The 25605-nt window shown below is 47.3% G+C and overlaps 2 protein-coding genes and 1 non-coding gene across 4 annotated transcripts in view; all 3 read right to left on the bottom strand.

Annotated features, from left to right (window-relative positions):
- Ankrd46 (ankyrin repeat domain 46) overlaps window positions 1-3730 on the bottom strand; it is a 29036-nt gene extending 25306 nt beyond the window's left edge. The window contains exon 1 of one of the 2 annotated variants that reach the window (XM_036208274.1): window positions 3653-3730. The gene's annotated coding sequence lies outside the window, so the exon portion shown is untranslated. Of the gene's footprint in view, window positions 1-3372; window positions 3583-3652 lie in introns of those variants that run through there. The other variant, XM_036208275.1, reaches the window with a different exon arrangement.
- On the bottom strand, window positions 3122-3285 carry LOC118597564. The gene has a single exon (XR_004946861.1). It is a non-coding gene; the product is annotated as a U1 spliceosomal RNA (small nuclear RNA).
- A 13488-nt stretch (window positions 3731-17218) lies between the features above and the next one.
- Snx31 (sorting nexin 31) overlaps window positions 17219-25605 on the bottom strand; it is a 47227-nt gene continuing 38840 nt past the window's right edge. The window contains exon 13 of the mRNA XM_036208313.1: window positions 17219-17278. Within this exon, the coding sequence (XP_036064206.1) occupies window positions 17219-17278 (60 nt within the window). The remainder of the gene's footprint in view (window positions 17279-25605) is intronic.

Here is a 25605-nt window from a genome sequence, read left to right on the forward strand (position 1 = left end):
CACAAGCTCATGATGTTCCTGTTACGGTTTGGACATGACTGTTCCCACCAAAGGCCCAAGTACTGAAGGCTTGCTTCCCAGCCGATGAGGTTATCTGGGAAGATTGTGAGGTTTTCAGTGTGTGGGTCCAGCTGGAGGAGGTGAGTCACTGCGAGCCTGTGACTCTCTCTTTCTCCTGGCTCCCTGTCTCCATGAGAAGAGCAGCCTTGCCACCTGCTCCCACCTCTGTGATGTTCTGTCTCACGACAGCTCTAGACAGAGCAGAGACGATGGACTAAAGTCTCTAAACTGGGAATAAATATATCTTTTCTCCTTTCAACTTATTTATATCAGAAATTTTATCATAGTGAGTAAAAATTGGCCAATAAACCACCTTTCTGATAACTATCAAATTTCTGTTTCTAGTAAAACCTTTGTCTTGAACTCTAGTTTTTAATAATCTATTTGAACAGACATCTCAAGTATGGCTAAACTAAACCTGATTTCTGCCTTGTGTGACATCCACGCTCAATCTATCAGCAACTCCTTTTCTAGAATATGACTGCTGTTAACTATACAAATCTCTCTTATCCGTGTCTTTCTTTACTTTCAAGAACCCACGGTCAAGCGTAGCCCAAAACATAAATGGAAAATTCCAGAAGGAATTCCTAAGTTCTAACAACACACCATTCTGAACAGTATGATGAAATCTTAAGCCATCCAGCTCTCCTCCAGCTTAGACATGACTCACCCCTTGTCATCTATCTGCCAACTGGACTAGGACAGATCAACTGCCACAGTATCGGTAATGCAATGCTTGTGGCCCATGTCGTAATGCCCTATCACTCACCTTGCTTCATTTTATCACCTCAAACCCCACAGGAGATGGTGAATACAATGTATACTTTTAAACAGGCAGAGGTCATATGCATGCAACTTTTATTGCAGCATAATGCTATTAATTGTCCTATTTTATTACTGTTAGTGCGACTGTGCCTACTTTGACAACTTTATCATATGCATGTATATAAAGGAAATAGCACACTGTATATAGTACTTGGTATTATTGAAGGTTTCAGGCATCCATGGGGAGGGGGTCTTGGATTGTATCCCCAGGAATAGTGAATGACCATGGTACCCTAACTGGTCTCTCCGACTCCATCTTTGCTCTGACAGTCAAGCCTGACCACATTAAGTCAGACCCTCTTATTCTTCTGTTCAAATCCCTCTGACCGTCTCTTTCTTCCTGAGTAAAAGCCAGCCTTTCCTAGCATCCATGCAGCTTCCAATTCATTCCTTTCTCCCTTCCTCAGCTCAAAGCTGGTGGACTCCTTGTTAGTCTTCTAGCAGGCTGATGTTCTCTGGACTTCTGTGTTTGCTGTACACTTTCCCCACAGCCGGAGGGCTTCCCTGCAAGCCTTCAACTTCACACCAGTGTATTCTCGGCGACATCGTTCCGTACCGTAAAACTGTGTGAGTTCCATTCCCAGTGCTTCCTACCCCTCACTCCTTTATTTTTCTTCTTAGTAACTGTTTCCATCTATCTGGATATGTTTCCATTTTTAAACCAATCATTTTATTAGGCCTATCTTTCTCCAAGGGAATGTTAGCTCCATTAGATCAAGGACTTAGGTTACATTATGTCCCTAGTTCTTGGAATTGCCCCAGCATGAAAGACGGCTGTGTTTATGCTACATGAACCTTGACAATGCACCCTTAAACCTGGTACTGCTAAATGAGTCGGGACTTGGTAATGGTCAGCTTTAGTGCTCAACTTAACACAAGCAGGAAGCCCCTGGGGAGGGGGTCTCAGTGAGGGAGTGTTCAGACTAGGTTGGCCTCTGGACACACCTAGGAGAGGTTTCCTCAGTTGGGTCAAATGGGATGTGGGTGGCAATTTCCGGAGCTGGGCCTCGGATAGAATGGAAAGGAGAGGAAGCTGGGCACCAGCATGCATTCACTCACTGCTCTCTGCTCTTGACCGTGGCTGTAACAGACCAGCTGCCTCATGGGCCCCCACCTTCCCTTCTCCACAGTGACAGACTGCACCCCGGAGTCACCAGCCTTCTCCCTTGGGTTGCTCTGCCGGGGTGTTTTATCCCAGCAGTAGTTAAGGGACTAAGAAGACAGTACAAGTCCCAGTCTCTAGGATTGAAAATAACCATTTCCAGTCTCACATCAAAAACCCTTGACCTTGCAGCCAGTAACTCAATCTGCTCTACACAATGTGCCCTGGGGATCCTTCATTCCTCACTGGGTGGCAGCTTCTGTCCCACATCTTCCCAGTGTCCTATAAAACATTAGCTGACTGTGGAAGAAAAAACAAAACAACAACAACCAAAAAACCACCTCTTTCTGTTTGACATAATGCTGCACGTGCAAGGTAAACTCACTGTGAAAATACAATTAATGAACACATAACTAATGTGTGTGAACGAACACAGACGAGCTTCTACTTCAAATCAAACTGTACTGAAGCAGGAGGACCCAGGACATTAACTTTATTATCACTACAAGTTTAAAGGGCAAACTTGTTTTCTCATTAAACTCCATTTAAATTAAAAGGACAATGGTACAGGCTCTTCCATACTGTCACACACAGTAAGTCTTAAAGAAATCATTTCAGGCTACAAAGTATATCACCAAACAAAAATCTTAAGGAACACTATGTTTGGAAGTTAACAGAAATGGGATGCAAGAGTGGGACCTGGGAGTCTCCGACCCCATTTAACTCTCTGTCAACTCTCTGGATTTAGACAAATTAATTTAAACTGTTTCCTCTTCTAAATTAAACTGCCTCTGTTTCTTTATCTGCAAATGAGAGACGGTACTTGTTAGGGTTGTTGCAAAGATGTTAAAAAGGTACATGACTGGGTACAATACCTGACTGAAGACAGCCAGCTGTTACTGTAACATGAACACCATCATGCCACTGACAGCACCTTAGGAAGTGCCTAGATACCAGTGCGGTGTGTCCTCAAGAGTGAGGAGTATCACTCTTCAGTGGTGCATGCTTATCACTACATTCTGCGGCCAATTCTAAGTTCTGTGGAACACAGTAAAGAATGAATAAATGTCTTTTCCCCAACGCAGTTGATGGGAAATCGGGAGGGAAACGATCTGCTTTTTTTTTTTTTTTCTTCAGGGCAGAGCGCGAACGCAGTCCCCCACTACCACAAATTACACAGTCGAGTTTCCCGCATTTGGGGAAATCGCAGGGGTCAGCACATCCGGAGTGCAATGGACAAGCCTCGCCCTGGGAAAACCACCTTCGTGATCATGGTATCTCCCCTGCCAGGTAAGTATGCGATCTGCTTTTTAACGACGCGTGTCCAGTGTGAAAGTTCATGATCACCTGAGGCCTAAGCAGAAAGGGTGCAGATCCTGTCTTACCGTGGGCACCCTGGGCAGTGACTGCGCACGCCTTTGTGACCCGCCAAGGACTTCACCTTTTCCTAACTACGCTCTGCAGCCGAGCCTCGCTAGGACGGGCGGCCGGGGACTCCCGAATAACCGCGAGCGCGTACTCCAGGCCTGGCCCGGGCCCTCCCGCCAGCATCGCCCGCGGGGGAGCCGCTCGGACCCGCGCCCGGCTCCTCCGGCCGTCAGGGCCCGCAAGGCAAGTGTCACCGGCTCCCGCCCAGCGGCTGCCCACGGTCCCCGGCGCTGGTACCTGAGCCCGAGGCCACGGCGACAGCAGCACCTCCTCCTCTCCAGCGGCGGCGGGCGGGGCACGGACAGCCACAGAGGGGGAGCCCGCGCGGGGCAGAGCGGCCTGGCGCCACTCGGCAGCGCGCCCCCTGCAGGCGGGAGGCTGGCGCGGAGGCTCGGCCTCCACGAAGTAGACTGCCGTGCAGAGAGGTTTCTCCCGCTGGAGCTCTGGCGCCAGCATCTCGCACTTGGACACCTCTTTCTAAATGCACGTCCACTCCCTCCACTAAGTAGAAATTTCGAAGGCAAAAGCAAATTTATTAAGTGCCACGGGCTTAATTTATTAGTTTCTGGCTGCGGAAGAGACGTTTAAAACTCAAGCCCACATATTAGCAAAGAATGGCTGACAGTCCCACTTTAAGATAAGACTCCGACGGGTTGTTTATTTTTCGGATTGAATGCTTACACTTGACTTACCATGACCTGTGACGGCCAGACCTGAAAAGTGATGATACACCCGTTTACCGGAACACTCTTTCACGTTGTATCAGCTCCAGTCTTACAGGGGGACTTACAAACATTTAACCATTCCTCCTCTGGATTCTAGCACCAGCCACCCCACCGACGACCCTGGAAGGTGTCATCGCTTCAAGGATTCAGTCTAAGTTTTTTCCTTGCCATGTCAAGTGTTTAGGATTACAGCCTGGCTTGAGGGAATCTCACATTTCCTTCCCTTGGGGATTATAAGGAGGCTGCAGAGAGCTCAGTCGTCCAGGACTTGCATGGCATGAGGACCAGAAGTCAATCTCAGAACCCACATGAAACGCCAAGCATGGGGCCATATGTTGTAATCCCAGTTCTGTGGAGTGGGAGACAGTGGGAACCCAGGGGTCCCCTGGCTGGCCAACCTGGAGAGCCCAGGCCTCAGTGAGCAATCCTGTCTCCAAAACAAGATGGTTGGCTCTTGAGGTATGACACCTGAAGCTGACCTCTGACCTCTATGTGTAAGAGCACATACATGTACACACAGACACATAAGGATGCACAGACACACACACACACAGACACACACACACACACACACACACACACATTCTAAGATACCAGGGCGGACACACATACACACACACACACACACACACACACACACACACACACACACACACATTCTAAGATACCAAGGCAGGCTGAGTTCAGCAATCCCCAGGGCTGCAAATCATGTTAGGATATTTTACATTTACTTGTACAATGACTAATCATAAATATTCCTTAAGTTGGTGACACATTAGTCAGTTTGTCAGTGACTGAGTTCATAATATCTTCATCTATGCCCCAGCACTGTGTCAAATCATTGGGTAATTTAAATGGTAATTATATTCATATAATTTATTCTTCCCTAGTTGTTGGCTCATCAAATAACCTGAGAGTTTGTTGATTGCTTATATTCTAATTTATCTTCTCTTCTTCATGAATTATGGCTTCTGTTCAATAGGAAGAATTTAGGGATGGTGAAGACAGGTTTTGTTTTTTTTCTTCCTCTGATGACATTAAGGAAATGGACTGTAAGTTGCATGTGTCTTACGACTCCTCCTCGTCACTGCCTCTGGGTACTTTGACTCAGTGGACAGAACGTCTTCATAGATGTATTTTTACATCCTAGCAATATCTTGATACTTACTGGAAGGACCATAAATCACAAGATTACATCTTACTAAACGCAAACTGGAGTCTCCTACCATGTCCTTGCTTAGTTGATCCTCAGAATGCCTGGACCCACCCGGTGCTGATTTCCCGGGAAGAATTGCTTTGGAAGTCTGAAGAGAAAGTAGCAATCTTAATCAATGGGAGCTGAGATATTAACTTCACAAAACACATAGTCATGTGAGTACAGTTCCAGAATCCCTTCATGGGCTTGGAGGGGGTCTGTATAAGAGGGGTTGTACCTCGGTCACCTATCGTCAGGGTGACAAACTGCCACACAGCTGATTGTTTAAGCAATTGCATACTGTCATTTTACAGGAAGTCACACTTAGATAATCTAGAATGACCTTTGGATAACCACTCTTGCAAAGCCCCTTTCCCATGAGTGATGGTTTCTAGATAGAATCTAGGCCGAGGGTGCCTGGGGAGGACTATCTTGATTACATTAACTGAGGTAAGAAGATCCACTGTGGGCGGCAGCATTCCCTGGCTCTGAGCTTGGCTTGTGTAGAGACAGGGAACTGAGCAGAAGCAGGCGTTTGCTGTTCTCGCTTCCTGAGCATGGATACACTCCGACCGCTGGTCTCCAGCCCCTGCTGTCATGGCTTCCCAGCGAAGATGGACTGTACTCTGAACTGTGAGCCAAAGTAAGCCCTTTATCCCCTGAGTTTTCTTTTTTTAAAAGACTTATTTATTATGTATGTATACAGTATTCTGCCTGCATGTATCCCTGCAGGCCAGAAGAGTGTGCCAGATCTCATTACAGATGGTTGTGAGCCACCATGTGGGTACTGGGAATTGAACTCAGGACCTTTGGAAGAGCAGCTGGTGCTCTTAACCACTGACCCATCTCTCCAGTACCCCCCTAAGTTTTCTTTGTCAGGTTATTTTATCACAGCAATAGAAAAAGAAGCTAAGGCACTATGCAAGGTTGAGTGTGTGTAGGTTCTGGGGATTGGGCTGTGGGCATCTTGGAAGGACTGCCATCTTATGCATCTGAGGCCTTGAATCTTAAATTTCATTCCAATCAGGAAAACATGCATTTTTGTCTTCATCCCAAGTTCTGACTGTAAAATTTTCATTGAATAATGAAAAAGAGGAGCCTTTCCCATTGAGAAAAGAGGGCAGCGATGTCTGTGGATAAACATTTATTCTGAGACTCAAATTAATATTTGCTTTGAGGAGTTAAGGGGGACCACGGTGGGGGCAAAGAATCTATGTGGCCAAGTTACATCTTTACCCCCGAATGTTCAACGTGTCCACAAATACAGCACATGGGCTGTATTTGGGGATGGTTGCTGGGCGGCCCTCCACCCTAGTGGCACATTCTAACCACAGTAGCTTTAAAATCACCTGTGCCTAGTCAAGACCAGTTCAGGGTTGTTTGGCAGCAGAGTCTGGGAGTCTGTGTCGCTGTTCAGGGAATTCTAACATGTAGCCAGGGCTGAGCTGAGCAGAGAACAGGGCTGAGCGAGAATCACTGAGCAAGGAAATGGATGCAGGAATGCTTAGGGCAAGATTTTCTTCACCCAGGAGGTTTCCTTCTTCTTAGGAGAAATATGAGTCTGGGCTGTGCCAATTAAGCCTTCCTACATGGTCTCAAAAAATGCAGAAGACTTTTTAAAATACTACTGACCTGATCAGAAAAGCATGGCCCTCTGGCTGTAACCAGTTCTCTGTGCAGAAAGAGATATGTTCAGAATGGGGAGTGTTTTTAAAACACTCAGGACTTTAAACTAAGAGGCCCATCCTTAGCCAGTCTTAGTGGTGTATACCTTTAGTCCCAGCTCTCGTGCGTTCGAGGCCAGCCTGGTCTACATTGTGAGTTCTAGGACAGCCGGGCTTCGTTGAGGGCCAGTGTCCTTGTCCCTGGCCATCTTGTTTCTTGTAGTACTGGCGAATAACCAGGAGAGGGAGGCATGCTCCTGAGAAGAGCCACTCCCACAGGTCTAACCCACTGTGACTCAGGTTGTGTCAGGTGTAAGGAAGGTTCCTGGATTCTCAGAACCACAGACTGAGCAAACCACTGAACGCCACACGATAGCATGCATTCACTAAAATTGGATCCATCTCTATCCTCTAACGCTTTGAAACACTTAAACCCCAAGAAAATACATGTGCCAGGCAGCGTCTTTGCAAAACTGAGGAAAAATTCAAAGCCTCTAGGAACCAGAGTAATTAGAAAGTGTCTCAAGCCAGACTTTCAAGATGAGACCTCTTTCCCTTATTAATTACAAAATAAACATCTTGGGACTTGATTTTTTTTTTAATTACAAAAATACAGCTGGAACCCTGGGAAGAAGAAGATTGTTTTTCTTTGCCACACCAGAACCATCCAGAATCATCCAGCTTCACCACAGACAAAATGACTCTACAGGAACACAGATAGTGTCTGGCACTAATTAACTTCCCTCCCACAGCTACACAGAGGCAGCCCTGTGAGCAATTTCCTTCTGGGAAGGTTTGAGCTGACGCCCTGCAAATCCTGTACTGGAGACTCGTGAGATGCTGGGCTGCGGAGGAACAGAAGCAGAACTACATGTTGATAAGATAAAAGATTTGCTCTGGGAGTTACCTTATGCAATTGTGCCAGCTGCTCGGGAAGTGAAGGTTTGGAACAGCGTGTTGGAGGAGCAGTAACTAACTTCCGGCTGGCAAATGCACTTGCCCCCAGACCTGCTGACCTGAGTTCAATCCTCAGGACTCACAAGGTGGAAGGAAAGAACCAAGTCCCACAAGTCATCTCTGAAAACTTGTGATGCACACACACATGCACCTGCCTATACACACAGAAGATGATGGATGGATGGATGGACGGACGGACGGACAGACAGATGCAAAAATCATTTTGTTAAAGTCACACAGCAGTCCTTCTGAGGATTCTAGATTTAGAACTGCTCTCTCTATAGCTACTGCCCCTGCCAGACCTCCAACACGTGTGGACTGCGGTTCTGGAGGTGAGCAGGAGCATGGGCCCAGAAGCTCGAAGTGTGGGTAGAGACTGCCCTCTGCGTGGGACTGTATCTGACTGTGAAAAGCCATCTAAGGAGCAATGGCTCGTCCCTCACCTGCCTTCCACCTTACACACAAGGACCTCTTCAGTCCAACTCTAAACTGGAGCCACTCCAGGGAGGGGATTCTGGGAAACATAGTTATCAACATAAGCCAAGCCAGCAAAAACTGAGACCTGTTCTTACAGCTAATTTTGCAGGCCAGAAAACTGAGAGCATCCAGGTCAGACCTTCTGGAAGCAGGAACAAGCTCAGCATCAGCTGAAGAGGAGAGTGAGGGTCAGAGTGGCCACCCTGCTATCACTCCTGTCATCTTCTGTGCAATGTGAATACTTGAAAGCATTTCCAGGAGGAAAATGTTATGCAGTGCCTGCAAGGCCCCTTCCCGAGCTGAGAGGCTGTAAGCAGTTTGCCTGCCTTTGTCGGAACAAGCCAGTGGTACTTGTTCCAAAAGCTCTGAGGTAGGCCTGCTCATAGGGGCTTTGAGGAGAGAACAATGCAATAGGAACTTCTGGGCATCGAAGAAGAGCCTTGCTTGGAATTTAGGGTGTATTAACATGGATTCCAAAGTCCAGAAGAGGCCATTGTACGTCACTGAAAATGGTAACAAAACTTCTTGGTACAAAAGACATTATCCCTCCCTTCTTCCCTCTCTCCTTCCTTCCTTCCTTCCTTCCTTCCTTCCTTCCCTCCTTTTCTTCTTCTTCTTCTTCTTCTTCTTCTTCTTCTTCTTCTTCTTCTTCTTCTTCTTCTTCTTCTTCTTCTTCTTCTCCTTCTCCTTCTCCTTCTCCTTCTCCTTCTCCTTCTCCTTCTCCTTCTCCTTCTTCTTCTTCTCCTCTCTCTCTCTCTCTCTCTCTCTCTCTCTCTCTCTCTCTCTCTCTTTTTTCATAACTCATCAAGTAAGCTAGCCAGTGGCCCCCAGGGATCCATCAGTAACTTCATCAACAGCTTTGGAATACCAAACATGAACCTCTATGGCTAGCTTCTTAATTTGTGTGTGTGTGTGTGTGTGTGTGTGTGTGTGTGTGTGTGTGTGTGTGTGTACATGAATTCTGGGATCGAAAGCAGATCCTTATACTCATGAAGCAAGTACTTTCAGGCGACGCATCTACCCAGCACCTGCCATTCCCTTTATTGTCCAGCTGTGCCCTAGAACACATCTGTTCTATAGATAGAACTTCGACACTCAGAAGACTGAGGCAGGAAGATGATGAACTTAAGTCCAACCTAAGCCAGGTAGTGAGAACCTTCTCAAAGTCCCACCCCAGCCGAGGCGCTGTTGGCATTTGGTGGCGGCTGGGAGAGTGTCTGCGCTTTACTACTGTGACTCTGGGGTTAACCACACTACAAGACTAGCTGGGAAACACAAATGGACTCGATGGATTGAGAGAGAGCGAGAGCAAGAGAGGGGGAGGAGGGAGGGAGCCCACAGTTGGATTTGGTTATGTAGGGAAGGTGGAGTAGCTCTGAGTTGGGGGTAAACAGGATCGGAATGTGTGTGTGAAAGTTTCGAATATTTTTATAAATTAACAACTACCAGAAACAAACCGCTCTGCTTCCCAGAAAGTCACTAGATTTAAAAGTCTTATGAGAAACAAAGAAGGGTGAGAAGACATCATCAGAAAGGCTCCAAGCAGAGGCTACTCCCACCCCAAGTTCCCGCTAACCCTTTAACCCTGCCGCTTCTTAGAAATCATGCTAGTTCCAGGCTTGTTATTGGTCACAGAAAAAGCTAAAGATTCTTACTGGTCCCTGACATCTGGGAGTGTCTGCTCAGTCCACATGATGAGCTGCTGAGATGATTCCTGTCGTCTGTGTTGGAGGGTTCGAATCAGCCAGAGTGTGAGGCTGAACTCACCCCAGGGACTCCACAGAAGGGAAATCTACCCCAGGGGAACGTGACTCCCACTTTCATCTCAAAACAAATGCTTGGTGATTATTATACAGAAGGAAGGACACTCTTTATCCCGTCTGAGCCAGCCTCAGCCCTGCTGTCCTTTCCAACACCAGTCCTCTCCTTCATTTCCACCTTTACAAAACTGACATCACGGAGACTCGGGCACCAAGCTCTCCCAGGGATTTCTGCACACACAAGCAGACCGAGACTTCTTCAGAGCCCATGTTTCTGATGAGGAAGAAGGGGACTTTTGACTGTTATTTATAGGGAAGATGGGCCAGGAATGAGAGCCAGCTCTCAGCTCACACATTTGTTATAAGGCATCCAGAATGAGAAGATCCCTAACAGTGACCACAGATGAATTTTTTTAAGAACCTGACAAATGTGCACTACATATCCATCTTCTAGCTCACAAGAGATGACTAAGTAAGGAATGAGTGAAAATTCACATGGTTTTGTTTGTACTGTCCCCAAATCCGCATGGTGAAATTTAGTAACCAGTGTGACAGTATAGAAAGGTCAGGCATTTAGGGAATGGTCAAGTCACAAAGGCAGAGGCCCCTGGTCGGAATGATCACCTTGCAGAACTATAGTCCCTTCCTGCAGTCCCTCCATCTGAGTGAGGATGGGGAGCAGGTGGCTTCTGGGAAGCAGAGAGCACCCGCAGGAGATGGCCAGCTGTCAGCATCCTTGTAATGATCTTCCCAGCTTCCAGAGAAGGGACACATCTGTGTTTCATAAATTATCCAGTCTCAGAGATTTTCTTATATTAAAGAGAAACTTGTCAACAAAGTACAGTTGCAACTCAATAAAGGTTGGGGCGCATGTGGGACCCGAAAGCTGCATGCACGGGATAACTGAGTTCACGCAGCACACTTTTATTATGGCACACTTACTCACCTTTTCCTTGAGACTCTCGGCTCACTGAGCACAGGAACAAGGCTGCCTGAAGGAAAGGCACTCTCCAGCATGTCTCCCACAGCCATCTCTCTGCTTGCCTGGTTGGCACTGCACACACTGACCACAAGACAGACGGATAACTCAAAAGGCGTTCAGAAACATACAGATACTTCTGCCGCTGAGTTGTTTGTGGTTTTCTCCCATTTTGTATTGTAGGATCCTTCTCGTCTGTGTTTTCTCACCAAAGCTTGAAACCCATTTGGTTTTCCACAAATTTAGATCATTTAACTTTCCTTAAACTTACTTTGGGGATGATCTTAATTTATTTCTAACTGGGACGTTTAACATAAAACTTGCTTAATTGCTCACGGGAGGACAGGTATAGGTTGCCAGTACTCCGCCCTAACATGGACCACAGCACAGCGGTGGGACTTGCCCACTCTGCAGGCAAAGCCTGCTCCCCACCACAGGAGTGCCCCAGACAATGGCACTGACCTCAGTTAAATCAGCCCCCTTTTTTTCTTTTTTTACCCCAATTAAGCCTTTGTGGGATTTTCACTTTAAGTTTACTTATGATAGTTATTTTGGAACGTAAATCAAAATTTTAAAGAATGCAGCTGGGCATGGTGGTGCACAACTTTAATTTTAGCAATGGAAGGCAGAGGCAGGTGGACCTCTGTGAGTGCAAGACTGATCTGGTCTGTATAGTGAGTTTCAGATCAGTCAGGGCTACATAGTGAGATTCAGTCTTTTAAAAAAAAAGCCTAGCTTTAGACGAGCTATTGGATAATGTACCTATGTCAGAAGAAAAAAAATAGCTGATGGGAACTTTTTTACAGATACAATTGTCCCTCAGGACCCATGGGGTTAAAATCCACAGATGCTCGTGTCTTTTGTGAAAAATGGCATGCCACTGTATGAAGCTTTCATGTGGCTCCACATATGTTAAACCCCCTCTGGGTCACATGTCATACCCAGTACAAAGCAAGTACAATGGGAAATCCTGCTGTGCTGTGTTTAGGGAACAATGCTGGAAAAGTGAAGTCTATACATGTCCAGGACCTGTGCAGCCTCGATGGATGAAGGTGGAGAGGCAGCTAAATCCACGCTGCAGAGTCTGCGGGTCCGGACCGCACCAAAGGAGGGAGGGTGTATTCCTCAAATGCCCAAGGCCTTCCCGAGAGTAAACTGCAGCCTACCTTCTCCAGCCCTGCGCTCACTCCAGTGCCGAGGTGGTCCTGTGGTGGGGTCCATACAGCTGCGGTGACAGTTCCAGGATTTTGGAGGCTCACTCGACAGCTTCCCCAGGGCCTACAGTGGGGCTGACCACTCCAGCAGCTGTGACAGACTGATGACCAAGTCTTTAGATTCTGAAGTCAGTCAAACTTCCAAAGTCCTAGATGCTGGGGGCCGGAATGTTATGTGATGCTTACTTCTCCTTAAGTTAAGAGGCAGGTGCTGCAGGCAGCTGATGCAGCAGGCACTCCGGGTAGAAACTATATAGACAGAGGCTTGCCTTACACTGCTGGGACACTGCCTTAGTAGAGCAGGCAGTTTCCTCTTATCCTCTATGGACTCCCCTAACTTAAAACTACATGTGCTTTGTTTGAGACAGGGACTTGCTGTGTAACCCAGGCTGGCCTTGAACTTGTGACCTTCTGGCCTCAGCCTCCTGAGTGCTGGGATTACAGACAAGCACCACACACCCAGCCTTAACCTGAAGCTCCAGCAGGGAAGAGCAGCTTGGCCCATTTCCTGAACACGTTCTCTTTCCCATGGCTGACTCTTCTTCCCTTCGGCTAGCGGCCCCTCCCCCGCCCCACTCACTATTCTTTCTCCACGGTCTCTCTTGGAGCTTGCCTGAGCGCTCCCAGCTGCCCTTGGTGCACGGTCACTATACATTCTGTACGATGACTTATTTTCATATGTCAGATCCAAACATAAAATGGGCATCAGATAATTTTTTAACCTACAAGAGCAGTAATCCTGCGTTCAGTCTTCTAATCCCAGCACAAACTCTTTGTTCCCAGAGTCTGAGATGGCCCTTTATACCGCATAGATTTCAAGGGATCCTGACTACTCTTAAATTGAAAAAATAGTGGACAAGTTTCCATCAGACTCTGTCGGTGATCCCAACACACTAATAAACCCAGTGCAGATGATGCCGAATGTCTCTACAGAGACCCCACTACAGCCTAGAACACAAATTCAGATCTTTAACGTCCAGAAGTCATGGTTATAGGCATTGATTTATACATATTAGAGGACTCATAGATTCTACATGTCAAAAAACCACACATTTTTCATCAGCAAACTTCATATTCATTAGATTTTATATTTATTTCATAATTAGCTAACTCAGAACAGAAATATTATACTCTTACCCAGTTATTTTTGCATATCCATCTTCCCCTCTTTGCTTTGCTCTTAATTCCATACATAATTATGTTAATTACTATGGTATACCAGAAGTTGTATAGTGTAGAAAAAACACACATTTGTAAAATATTTAAGTAGGCATGATGATTATTGGATAGAATTTTTTTTTTTTTTTTTTTTTGTGTGTGTGTGTGTGTGTGTGTGTGTGTGTGTGTGTGTGTACATGCGCTCGCACCACATATATATGGGTGCCAGGGGAGGCCAGTAGATGTTGGATCCTCTGGAGCTGGAGTTGCAGGTGGTTGTGAGCTACCATGTGCGTTATGGGAATTGAACCCAGGTCCTCTACAAAAGTAGCAAGTGTTCTTAACTACTGAGCCATTTCTCCAGGCCCAGGATTCAACCTAAGAGTGGAATACAATCTCTGTAAGTTCAAGGCTAGCCTGTTCTACAGAGTGAGTTCCAGGATAGCTAGCCAGGGCTACACAGAGAAATCTTGTCTGGGAAAAACAAACAAACAAAAAAAGAGTGGGAACAACATGCAGGGGGGCTCGGGCCAGGGCAGCTATCACTTTGGGGTCATCTGTGTTAGACTCAGGAGCAGGCAAAGAAGCAGATCGGAATTTCACTACCTCTTCTTGCTCTCTGGATAGGTCAGAGAAGCCATGTTTTTCTGGACTGGTGTGCTGGGGGATGTCTTTCTGTATGCTGTGAATATATGTTGTTCCCATTGGTTAATAAAGAAGCTGCTTTGGCCTTTGGCAAGGCAGCTTAGAGGCAGGTGGGAAATCCCAGGAGAGAGACGGAAAGAGAAAGGCAGAGTGTGGAGAGATGCCAGCCTGTCACCCAAGGAGCAACATGCCAGCAGACCGGTAAGCCATGGAACACGTGGCAAAACATAGATGAATAGAAATGGGTTAATTTAAGATATAAGAGCTAGCTAGCAAGAGGCCTGCCATAGGCCACACAGTTTGTAAATAATATTAAGCCTCTGAGTGATTATTTTATAAGTGGCTGTGGGACCAAGGGGCCGGGCAGGACCAGAGAATGCTTTCAACTACACGGGCGAATCTATCTTGGTGCCAAATGCATTCTTATGGTTTAGAACAAGCTTTTTATCCCTGCAATATCAGAACATACAAAAGCCTTCATGGAGCCAAATACACATCTACCTTAGAGGGACACAGAACAAACCTCCTGTTGGTGGATTTGAACCTGCCACTTATGCCAACGCTATCTATAGCTTTGGTTCCTACACCATTTAAACCCTAAGAGTTACAGAGCGTTACAGTTAGACCGATGGACACAGGGCACCTCAGGGTCAGAGACAGTGAGACAGCCCTCAAGACAGCTTAACGGAGACGCCTTCAAAGCCCTCCTGTGAGGGTTCCCCAAACACAGTCTTGTTCGTCTTTGTTCATCTTGCTTTTTCTCAGAAAATTAAAATAGTCCTTGTGCTGGAAAATAAACAGAGAGGTCAGAAATGTAAGCTAGAGGAAGAAATTCCACAACAACAAGAAAACCTCAAGGAGGTTGAAACAGTATCAAGGGCACAGCGAAAGGTTACCTCTGCGTAAGCCAGGATCACCTTCAAAGGTGCTTCAGTCCTGCACTGTGGGAGGACTGGGGACAGCGCCCCCTGCTGGTCAGTCCTGCACTGTGGGAGGACTGGGGACAGCGCCCCCTGCTGGCCAGCTCAGGACGCTCTCTAGGCTCTCGGAGTCTTCCCACCATCACTTACCCTGCCTGCTGTTCCTCCCCACTCTTTAAGAGCCACGTGAATTTCCGTTCTTCGCCTCACCTTCTTGTGCACAGAAGCACAGACTTTTTAAAGTATCAGTGCTTATTTGCCTTCAGTACTTAATGAGCTCTCAAAGTGCCTGTGTGTGTGTGCGTGTGTGTGTGTGTGTGTGTGTGTGTGTGTGTGTGTATGTGTGTGTGTGAGAGAGAGAGAGAGACAGACAGACAGACAGACAGACAGACAGAGACAGAGACAGAGATGCGTGCGCAAAGGAGGCCCGAGGTCGACATCAGATGTTTTCCTCACTCTCCACTTTATGTTTTGAATCAGGGTCTCTCATGGAACCTGCAGCAAGCCCCTGGGACACCGTGAGGTTTGACTCCCAAGTGCTGGGATCGCGTGTGCACACTACCACTCCCAGCTTACACAGTCCTCATAGCTGCACCACAGGTGCTTACAGACTGAGCTAACTTCGGGGGTGGAGCCAGCCATCGCTGGGTTTTAGAATTCTCCAGAAGATTGAGATCCTAGGGGCTAACTATGAGCGTGCTGTAGCAATGGGTGGACTTAGAGTCATCACCTACAACTGTAGATGAGGAAATCGACCATTGGTGCACTGGGTGTCACTTGTGAGAAAGCTGATGATTTTCAGCCTAGTTCTGCTACACCAGTCTTGTGGTACGGCCTGGGAATCAGCATCAACCTTGCTGGTCACACCCCAGGAGTCCCTGGTGCACACTTAGAGTTTGGAAGGGCAGAAGTGCCAGGCTAATTAGCTAGAGGCCTATTATAAAAGCAAAAGGTTTTATATATGCTTTTTTACATTAAAATGGTTATTATTTTAGTGTGTGCATGCATGCAGGCCACCAGGTGCACATGTGGAAGTCAGGGGTTAACTTGGGGGAGTCAGTTCTCTGCATCCACCTTATTGAGGCATGGCCTCTTGGATCTGCCCCACTGTGTGCTCCAGGCAAGCTGGCCCTCAGGCTTCTGGGCAGTTCTCCTATCTCAGCATCTCATGGTGAGATGCTGGAGTTATAGGTGTGTGCCTTCACAGCCAGCCTTTCCATTGTTCCAGGGATCAAACCTCAGTCACTGCGCTGGAGTGGACTCATTGGGTCAGCTGACTGCCTCTTACAGACACACTGGTTGTTTATTAGGAGGGTGTGTGTGTGTGTGTGTGTGTGTGTGTGTGTGTGTGTGTCCTGTCAGTTCTCTCCTTCTCCAGGGATTGAACTCGGGTCCTGAGGCTGGAGTGGCAGGCACTTTTAACCATCTCCTCACCAGCACTGTGTTATTTTCTAAGCTCAAAGCACCTTCTGTATTTACATATTTAAGTGTGTGTTTCTATATGACGCACCTGTATACGCACACCAGACCCTGAAACAGGTGCTGGGAAAACCCAGCAGATGCTGCTGACAGGGCACTTTATCCCATTTCCCTGTCCTGGAACACAGAAAGAAGGGTCCCAGGGTAATGAAGGAAGCAGGCCTGTGGTCAGAGGCCCTGCATTCTTCCACACTGATTACTGCTCAACCTCTGCCCATTTAATCCCTCCGTGGATTTGCAGCTTGCAAGAGGAGGAGAGCATTAACTTACAGGAAGGTGGTGGTGCTGAGTGCCCTCCAAACTACCACTCAAGAGAACTCACAAACTTAGAAGTACCTTTGCACTGCAGAAAACCAGGGAGACTGAAACAGATAAGTCAACCCCCAAATCTGTAAACCACAAAGAGGATTTTCCATGAACACTCCAGATGAAGACGAAAATCACAAAGGAATTTTGTGTCCCCTGTCCTGAGCCCAGCTGAAGAAACAGGCGGTTCTGGGGCTGGCCTGCACCCGCCTGTCTGCACAGGGCATCTAAGAAGCAGCTATGTAATTATGCTTGAATGCCAAGGACTTTGATAAAGGAGCCTGGGAAAAGTCACCCCAATTACAACCCATCAATTATGTCATTTTACTCACAGACCTGATTTGGCTGCTTCTTACTTCTGTCTTGTTCTGGAACCTCGATCTGCTGAATAGGTTAGTAAAATGTCAGCAAGCACAGCAAAGCCAGCACACGAATAATCCATTAACTGACATGTCTCTCCTCCACAGTCATACTCCTAGTGATCCTTCAGCTGCTGGCCAGCAGGCACAGCTGCCTGCATCTGCACACCCCCTGACACCTGCACATGCACCTGACATCTGCACACTCACCTGACACCTGCACACCCACCTGACATCTGCACCCCCCCACACCTGCACACCCACCTGACACCTGCACACCAACATGACATCTGCACACTCACCTGACACCTGCACACCCACCTAACATCTGCACACCCTCCTGACACCTGCACAACCTCCTGACACCAGCACACCACCTGACATCTGCACAAACCCGACACCTGCACACTCACCTGACACCTGCACACCCCCTGACATCTGCACACCCCCCTGACATCTGCACATCCACCTGACACCTGCACACCCACCTGACATCTGCACACCCTCATGACACCTGCACAACCTCCTGACACCAGCACAGCCCCAACATCTGCACACAACCTGACATCTGCACATCCAGCTGACATCTGCACAGCCACCTGACATCTGCACACCCCCTGACATCTGCACACCCTCCTGACACCTGCACACCCTCCTGACATCTGCACACCCCCTGACATCTGCACACCCTCCTGACATCTGCACACCCACCTGACATCTGCACACCCTCCTGACACCTGCACACCCCCTGACATCAGCACACACCCTGACATCTACACATCCACCTGACATCTGCACACCGCCCTGACATCTGCACACCCTCCTGACACCTGCACACCCTCCTGACATCTGCACTCCTCCCTGACATCTGCACACCCCCTGACATCTGCACACCCACCTGACATCTGCACACCCACCTTACATCGGCACACCCCCCTGACATCTGCACACCCCCTGACATCTGCACACACTCCTGACATAGGCACACCCCCCGACATCTGGACACCTACCTGACATCTGCACACCCCCTGACATCTGCACACCCCCTGACATCTGCACACCCCCCTGATATCTGAATACCCCCATGACATCTGAATACTCCCCTGTCATCTGCACACCCCCCTGACATCTGCACACCCCCCTGACATCTGCACACCCACTGACATCTGCACACCCCCATGACATCTGAACACACCCATGACATCTGAACACTCCCCTGACATCTGCACACACCCTGACATCTGCACACCCACCTGACATCTGCACATCCACCTGACATCTGAACACCCTCCTGACATCTGCACTCCTCCCTGACATCTGCACACCCTCCTGACACCTGCACACCCTCCTGACATCTGCACTCCTCCCTGACATCTGCACACCCTCCTGACACCTGCACACCCACCTGACATCGGCACACACCCTGACATCTGCACACACCCTGACATCTGCACACCCTCCTGATACCTGCACACCCCCCGACATCTGCACACCCCCTGACATCTGCACACCGCCCTGACATCTGAACAATCCCCTGACACCTGAACAACACCCTGACATCTGCACACCCCCTGACATCTGCACACCCCCTGACATCTGCACACCCCCTGACATCTGCACACACTCTGACATCTGCACACACTCTGACATCTGCACACCCACCTCACATCTGCACACCAGACCTGACATCTGCACACCAACCTGATATCTGCACATCCACCTGACATCTGCACACCCACCTGACATCTGCACACCCCCTGACACCTGCACACCCCACTGACATCTGCACACCTACCTGACATCTGCACACTCTTTGACATCTGCACACACCCTGACATCTGCACACACCCTGACATCTGCACACCCCCCTGACATCTGCACACCCCCTGACATCTGCACACCCACCTGACATCTGCATACCCCCTGACATCTGCACACCCCCTGACATCTGAACAACCCCCTGACACCTGAACACCCCCTGACATCTGCACACACCCTGACATCTGCACACACCCTGACATCTGCACACACCCTGACATCTGCACATACTCCTGACATCTGCACACCCACCTGACATCTGCACATCCACCTGACATCTGCACACCCACCTGATATCTGCACATCCACCTGACATCTGCACACCCCCTGACATCTGCACACCAGTCTGGCACCTGCACATCTGTCTGGCACCTGCACTTCTGTCTGGCACCTGCACATCAGTCTGGCATCTGCACATCCGTCTGGCACCTGCACATCAGTCTGGCACCTGCACACCTGTCTGGCACCTGCACACCAGTCTGGCACCTGCACATCTGTCTGGCTCCTGTACACTAGTCTAACACTGGTGGCTGCCTATGGATCCTGTAATTTAACACAGCTTTTAAAAGGATTTTATAGGAAATAAACTGTACTTCTAATACCTAAGATCATCCATGGAGCACAGATGCATGCATTGAAACAAAGCCAGATGGGCTTTGCACAGTCAAAAGGCACCATTCATCAAATCAGAACCAGGCTAGAGCTCTGGGCTGACCTCCAGTGTGTAAGGTACAGCAGTTAGGGGTCCAGAGGAGGCAGGTGGCAATCTGGGCTGAGGACAGGGTTACAACAATAATTATAGTTATTACAATGATACTTGTAGATCACACTCCGTCTTGTGCAAAGGCAAATATTCTAACAGTGGGCTACATCCTGAACCCTTAGCTGTGATTTTTTTATGATTTTATTTGTTTGTTTGTTTGTTGTGTGTGTGTGGTTGTGTGTGTGCGTGTGTGTGCATGTGTGCGTGTGCATGTGTGCGTGTGTGTGTGGTTGTATGTGTGTGTGTGCGCGCGCACGTGCACGTGTGCGCGTGTGTTCCATGGCGTGCGTATGGACACCAGAGGCCAGCCCTGGGGAGTCATTCCTCTCCTTCCCACGTGGGCCCTAGTGATGGAACTCAAGTTGTGAGGACTTGCAGCAGTGTCTTCACCCACTGATTTTTATCTTGCTGGCCTAAACCCCTGGGTTTTCCTGAGACAGGCTCTTGCTGTTTAACTTAGGCTGGTCTGTACTCTTCATAGTTCAGGTCGACCTGAAACTTTCCATCTTCCTGCCTGAGACCCCTGAATCCTGGGATCACAGCTCTGGACCACCACACCTGGTGCTGCGAGGGTTTTCAAAAGAACTATTTACATAGCATTTGATGGAGGGGAGAGGTGGGTTAAAACACATGAAGGGGTGTTGGACCCCCAAGGACTGTGTGAGGAAGGTTAGTGTTCAGCAACCTTCATGGGGAGATACAAAGCTGCAGAGACCCGTCAAGACCAGGTGAGGAAAGGCAAGGACTGTACCCAACCTCTTTTTCCACGCGGTGACCCATGGGAAGCCAAGTCATAGAGCATCCAGAGGTCCTCTGTGGGCATGGACCAGGATGGAGGAGTGCCTGGCATCCCTAGTGAATGTAACCTAGCTTGCCAGGGGTTGGGGCAGGCTTCTGGATGCTTCCTCATGGGAGAGGAAAGAACTATTAAGCAGCCAGGGACTGTACACCTCCCCAGCAGTGCCTAGCACTCCACTCTATTGAAGGTCTGAAGAATAACTTGCGTCCTTAAGGAGGGCTCTCAGAAGTCTCACAGTTCACACCTATGGCCCAGTGGCCAAGAGTCACCCCCATCGCAGGCCTGTGCCTGCTTCAAGGCTCCAGTAAATGTAACTTTTAACAGGGTGTTTTGTCTCTCCAAATAAAACTGTTATTGCTAAAGAAGACAGCCAGAAAGAAAAACACCAGAGACTCCAGCAGGCTCTGGGGTGACTGGTTCTTGGGGGGCTGCTGAGTCAGACGCATGAAGTTGATGTGAGACTTCTGAGAGTCTGCCTTAAGGACAGGAGTCATCGGTCATACTTTCCAGGTTTGCATTAGTGGATGTGATGGCCGGCCCCAGAGCTGCATTTAGAGCTGGAAGTTCACACTGAGGTAGAACAGCAAGCAGGAAGGTCTCTATTACACTGCGGTGCCGCAGCCCAGCCCTAGTCTAGGCCTACCTGAGCTTCTTTTAGATGAGAGAGAAGCGTACTTCCATTTTGTTTAGGACACTTGCTGTCTTGGTTGGGCTTTGGTTTTTTTGTTTGTTTGTTTGTTAACTTGATAGGAACCTAGACATCAAGGAAACATCAACTGAGGAAATGTTTCCATCAGTCCTGCCTGTGGGGAATTTTCTGGATTAATGATTGATGTGGGAGGGCCATACCACTGTGGGCAGTGCCACCTCTGGGCATGTGTTCCTGGGGTGTCTAGGGGAGTAAATTATACTCCCCAATTTAACAAGCTGTGGAGAGCAAGCCAGTATGCCGTGTTTTCCCATGTTCTGCTTCAGTTCCTGCCCCGCCAGACTCCTGCCGTGGCCTCCATGATGGACAGGAAGCCGTGAGCTGACGCACGTAGTCCTCCGTAGTCCTCCCCAATCCTCCCCAGTCCTCCCCAGTCCTCCACATCACCTTTGGTCAGTGTTTTATCACTGCAACAGAAACCTAACGAAGATACTTGCTGTGCTTCCTGCTCTATGCAGCTAGATTTTATCTCACCAACAGACTTTCTTTTAAATAAAACATCTTTATAATTCCGCTCAGGTCTCCTTTCTCCTCCCAAGCCTTCGCACCCTACTTATATATAAAAAGCAGCAAATGTTAGAGAAACTCTCAGGCCTGTGTGTAGGAGGAGAACTTTAAGGATGCTATATCCCCCCCACACACACTACCTCTCTGGTTTATAATTAATATTGGCTTTACAATTTTAAATATATGGGACTGGAGAGGGGGTTTTAAGTTCAATTCCCATCACACATATGGTGGCTCACAACCACCTGTAACTCCAGTTCCAGGGTGTCCGACGCCCTTTCCTGACCTCCACAGGCACCAGGCATACGTGTGCATACACATACACGCATACAGGCAAAATACCCATACACATAAAACAAAACGAATACATCTTTTAAATTTTCTAAATATTTTTGTGGGTGTACATTTATGCTGTTCTTCACTGCAAGTGTTTGACTCAAATTTTAATGATGTCTGTGGTGATGCAGATTGTAATCCTAGCATTTGGAGGTTGAAACAGGAGAATAGCTATAAGTTCAAGTCTAGCCTGGGGTATAGAGCAAGACTGTCTGAAAAAAAAATAATGATCTCTTATAAACATTCCAAGGTTTACTTTTGTTTTGTTTTTGTGTATGTGTGTTATGTTTGCACACACATGCACATTTGTGGGCAAGCCTGTGGAGGCCCACAGATGACATCCACAGTCCTTCTCTATAGTACTCCACTTTATACATTGAGGCAGAGTCTCTCGCTGAACCTGGAGCTTGCCATTGCAATTAGTCTGGCTAGCCAGCTCACTCTGAGGAGCCCTGCCTCCACCTCCTGTTCTGGGATTACCAGAGGGCTGCCATGCCCAACCAGCCTGTTCCATGTGGGCCGGGGGTCTGAATTCATGGAGTTATTGTCCTTTCTCAAGCCTTACTTTTGAAATCACTACATAAACTAACAAGACTAATGAATTTTGATTTGACACCAAATGTCTTCATCCTTTCATTCCATCTAAATGGGAAAACCCAGTATTTCTGGGGACTGTCAACACTAACCATAGGGCTCATTTGGTTAAAGTTCTCCAGGGTTTTCCCCTTTGCCTCAGAGTCTTGAAGATTGTCACTAAATAGAGACCTGTCTGCCTTTCTCCACAGGGTTCTGTAAGATGTTTTCTTCCAAGTGTGTATTTACCTAGAAAATGAGCAAATGTCACTGTCTTGCATTTATAGTGCCACTTTAAGTCACAAAATGACTTCAGTCCACTATCATCTGTGAAGAGGCCCAGCCCTGAGTCGTGAATTCAAGCGGCCCAGGCAGTTTCCAGCTGGGACTCCTTGTTCCTGAAGTGTTATGGGGAAATGCAGCTGGAAACACGTAGTTTGTCTTTGAAGGCAATTTCTTTCCAAGAACCAGAATAAGCCATGCACAAATAAATAAAATAAATGAAGAGTTCATGGAAATTAAACTTGTTGAATATTTTGATGAACCAATCTATGCCTGTTGGCTAAAGAGCTGATTCTGATGTTGTTTGCTGAAATAAATGGTAAGTTTCAAGTGATGTGCAAACCACAGGCGTGTGGCCTGTTTGATTTGTAGTGAGCTGGCTCCTTAGCTATTCACCATCTGAGTACTTCCTGTATCAGGTGGACACTGTTTGATTCTTCTACATCTGAGAGCATGTCTCGTCTCTCTTTTAAAAAAGCCTCCTTCAGTTAATTACTTTTCTTTCTTCTTTTGTACATATATAATAACCAAAGCCTAAGAGAGACCACTATGCCTAAGAGGGTAGATTTTATTACTCTAAAAAGAGCCTCCTACATCGACTGCTCTCGTACAACTTAAATTGTTCAATCACCAGGAGGCAGCGAGTTTATTTTCCCTAAGAAGATATTTTTGGATCCAGAAGAGAAATTAAGTCCAAAGCACAATTGGCTTGTTGTTGTTGTTGTTGTTTTTTGGGGGGGTTAACTATTAATGTTAAAGTGAAGATGCCACCCATCCACTTATAAAGAACTAAATCTAAATGAAAACATTAGGGAAAGTGTTCCAATGTTTTCTGTTGTAATTTTAAAGATGAATGTGTGGGCCTGAAATAGCTCAGTAGTTAAAAGCACTTACTGCTCTTACAGAAGACTGGGGTAGCTCAAAAACATCTGTAACTCCAGTTCCATTGGATTTGATGACCTGTTTTGGCCTCATTGGGCACCAGGCAGCCACATGATACACATACATACATACATACATACATACATACATACATACATACATACATATAGATATAGATAGGCAAAACACTCACATGCATAAAATAAAACAAATAAATCATTTTAAAATGATCAGTAACCTTCTGTAAAAATATTAAATTTATCAACACAAATGTCAGTCAACCTGTTCTATCTTATTTGGAACATGGTTATATAGTAATGATAAGATAATCATAAAAGTCTAGAATCACAGATTTGTTCTTACTTTGTTTTATAGCATATGCACCAAGCCTCTCTACATTATTAGGCCTTTGATGGAAACGGGCAGATCAGAAAAATAAAGTTAATTTGGAGGAAAAAAAAAAAAACCTGCCCTGAGAGTTTCTTTCACTCTGTGGCTTCCTACTTGGTGGACAGGAAATGTCAGGGGCTGTGGCTTCCTACTTGGTGGACAGGAAGTGTCAGGGGCTGTGGCTTCCTACTTGGTGGACAGGAAGTATTAAGGAGCTATGGCTTCCTCTTAGAAAACTCGGGAGATTGTTGAAGGTTATCCCTGCTGTGTTAAAGAGCCCCTCAAAATCCTGACTTCAACAATATGGGGAGGCAAAGAGGTCTGAAAGGGGAGGGCGTAGTAGAACAATGTGATAATGGGTACTGGGACTAAAGGAAAGCATAAGCCAGGACTCAGGGGAGCAGATTGGGTGGATTAAGAAAAATGAAGGAAATGTGAAACTCATAACTGTTTGTTTGAGACAGGGCTTCTTTGTGCAGCCTTGGCTGTTCTGGATCTCACTCTGTAGACTAGGCTGGCCTTAAACTCATAGAGATCCTCCTGCCCATGCCTCCTGAGTTCTGGGATTAAAGGCATGCGCCACCACTACCTGGCCAAAACTCACAACTTGTTAAGCTAATTAAAAATATATAATTCAAAGAAGAAATTGCATTTGAGTGGAGTTATCCTGCATGAGTGGACAATGCTTCCCCTGGAAGATCTAGGTAACATATTACATGAAAATCTCATTGTAGGAAGTGTATACCTCCTAAGTGATCAGCTAGATGGGCCCCAGAGCACCCAAAACAGCATAGGGTATTGCCATTGCCCCTGGATGTTCAGCATATGTAGATGGTATGACCCTATTGCTAAAGACTCAACACACTTTGGTTGCAGGACATAGAGAAATCAACCTGGAACTGGCCTCAAAACTTCCTCCCACTGATTACCTTCCATGGTGTCAGGAGGAGCTATGTCGGCCACTAAGGGAGAAAACCGTCAGTGGACTTACCCAGAAGTGGACCTTGCTTGCTATAAAAGGGACCTTGCACCCACTGGTACAATAGTGATGTGAGGTTATGGGGTAGTTGACTGCTTTCTGATTGGATTTCAGGCCTGCTCTACAGGATGGAATAAATCTCCTCTCCCTGCTTTTCCCTACTGCTGACTATTGAAAGTGGCCCAGCCGCTCTGTAAGAGTTGCCAGGACCCAGGCTCTCCCCTAACAACCCTGGTAACACAGTCAGATGCTCACTGTGAGCTGTGGCTGCCTTCCTAGAGGACAAGATCCACAAACCCTGGGCTTCGTGTGTT

The sequence above is a fragment of the Onychomys torridus genome, chromosome 16 (assembly GCF_903995425.1).
Source record: "Onychomys torridus chromosome 16, mOncTor1.1, whole genome shotgun sequence".
NCBI lineage: Eukaryota > Metazoa > Chordata > Mammalia > Rodentia > Cricetidae > Onychomys > Onychomys torridus.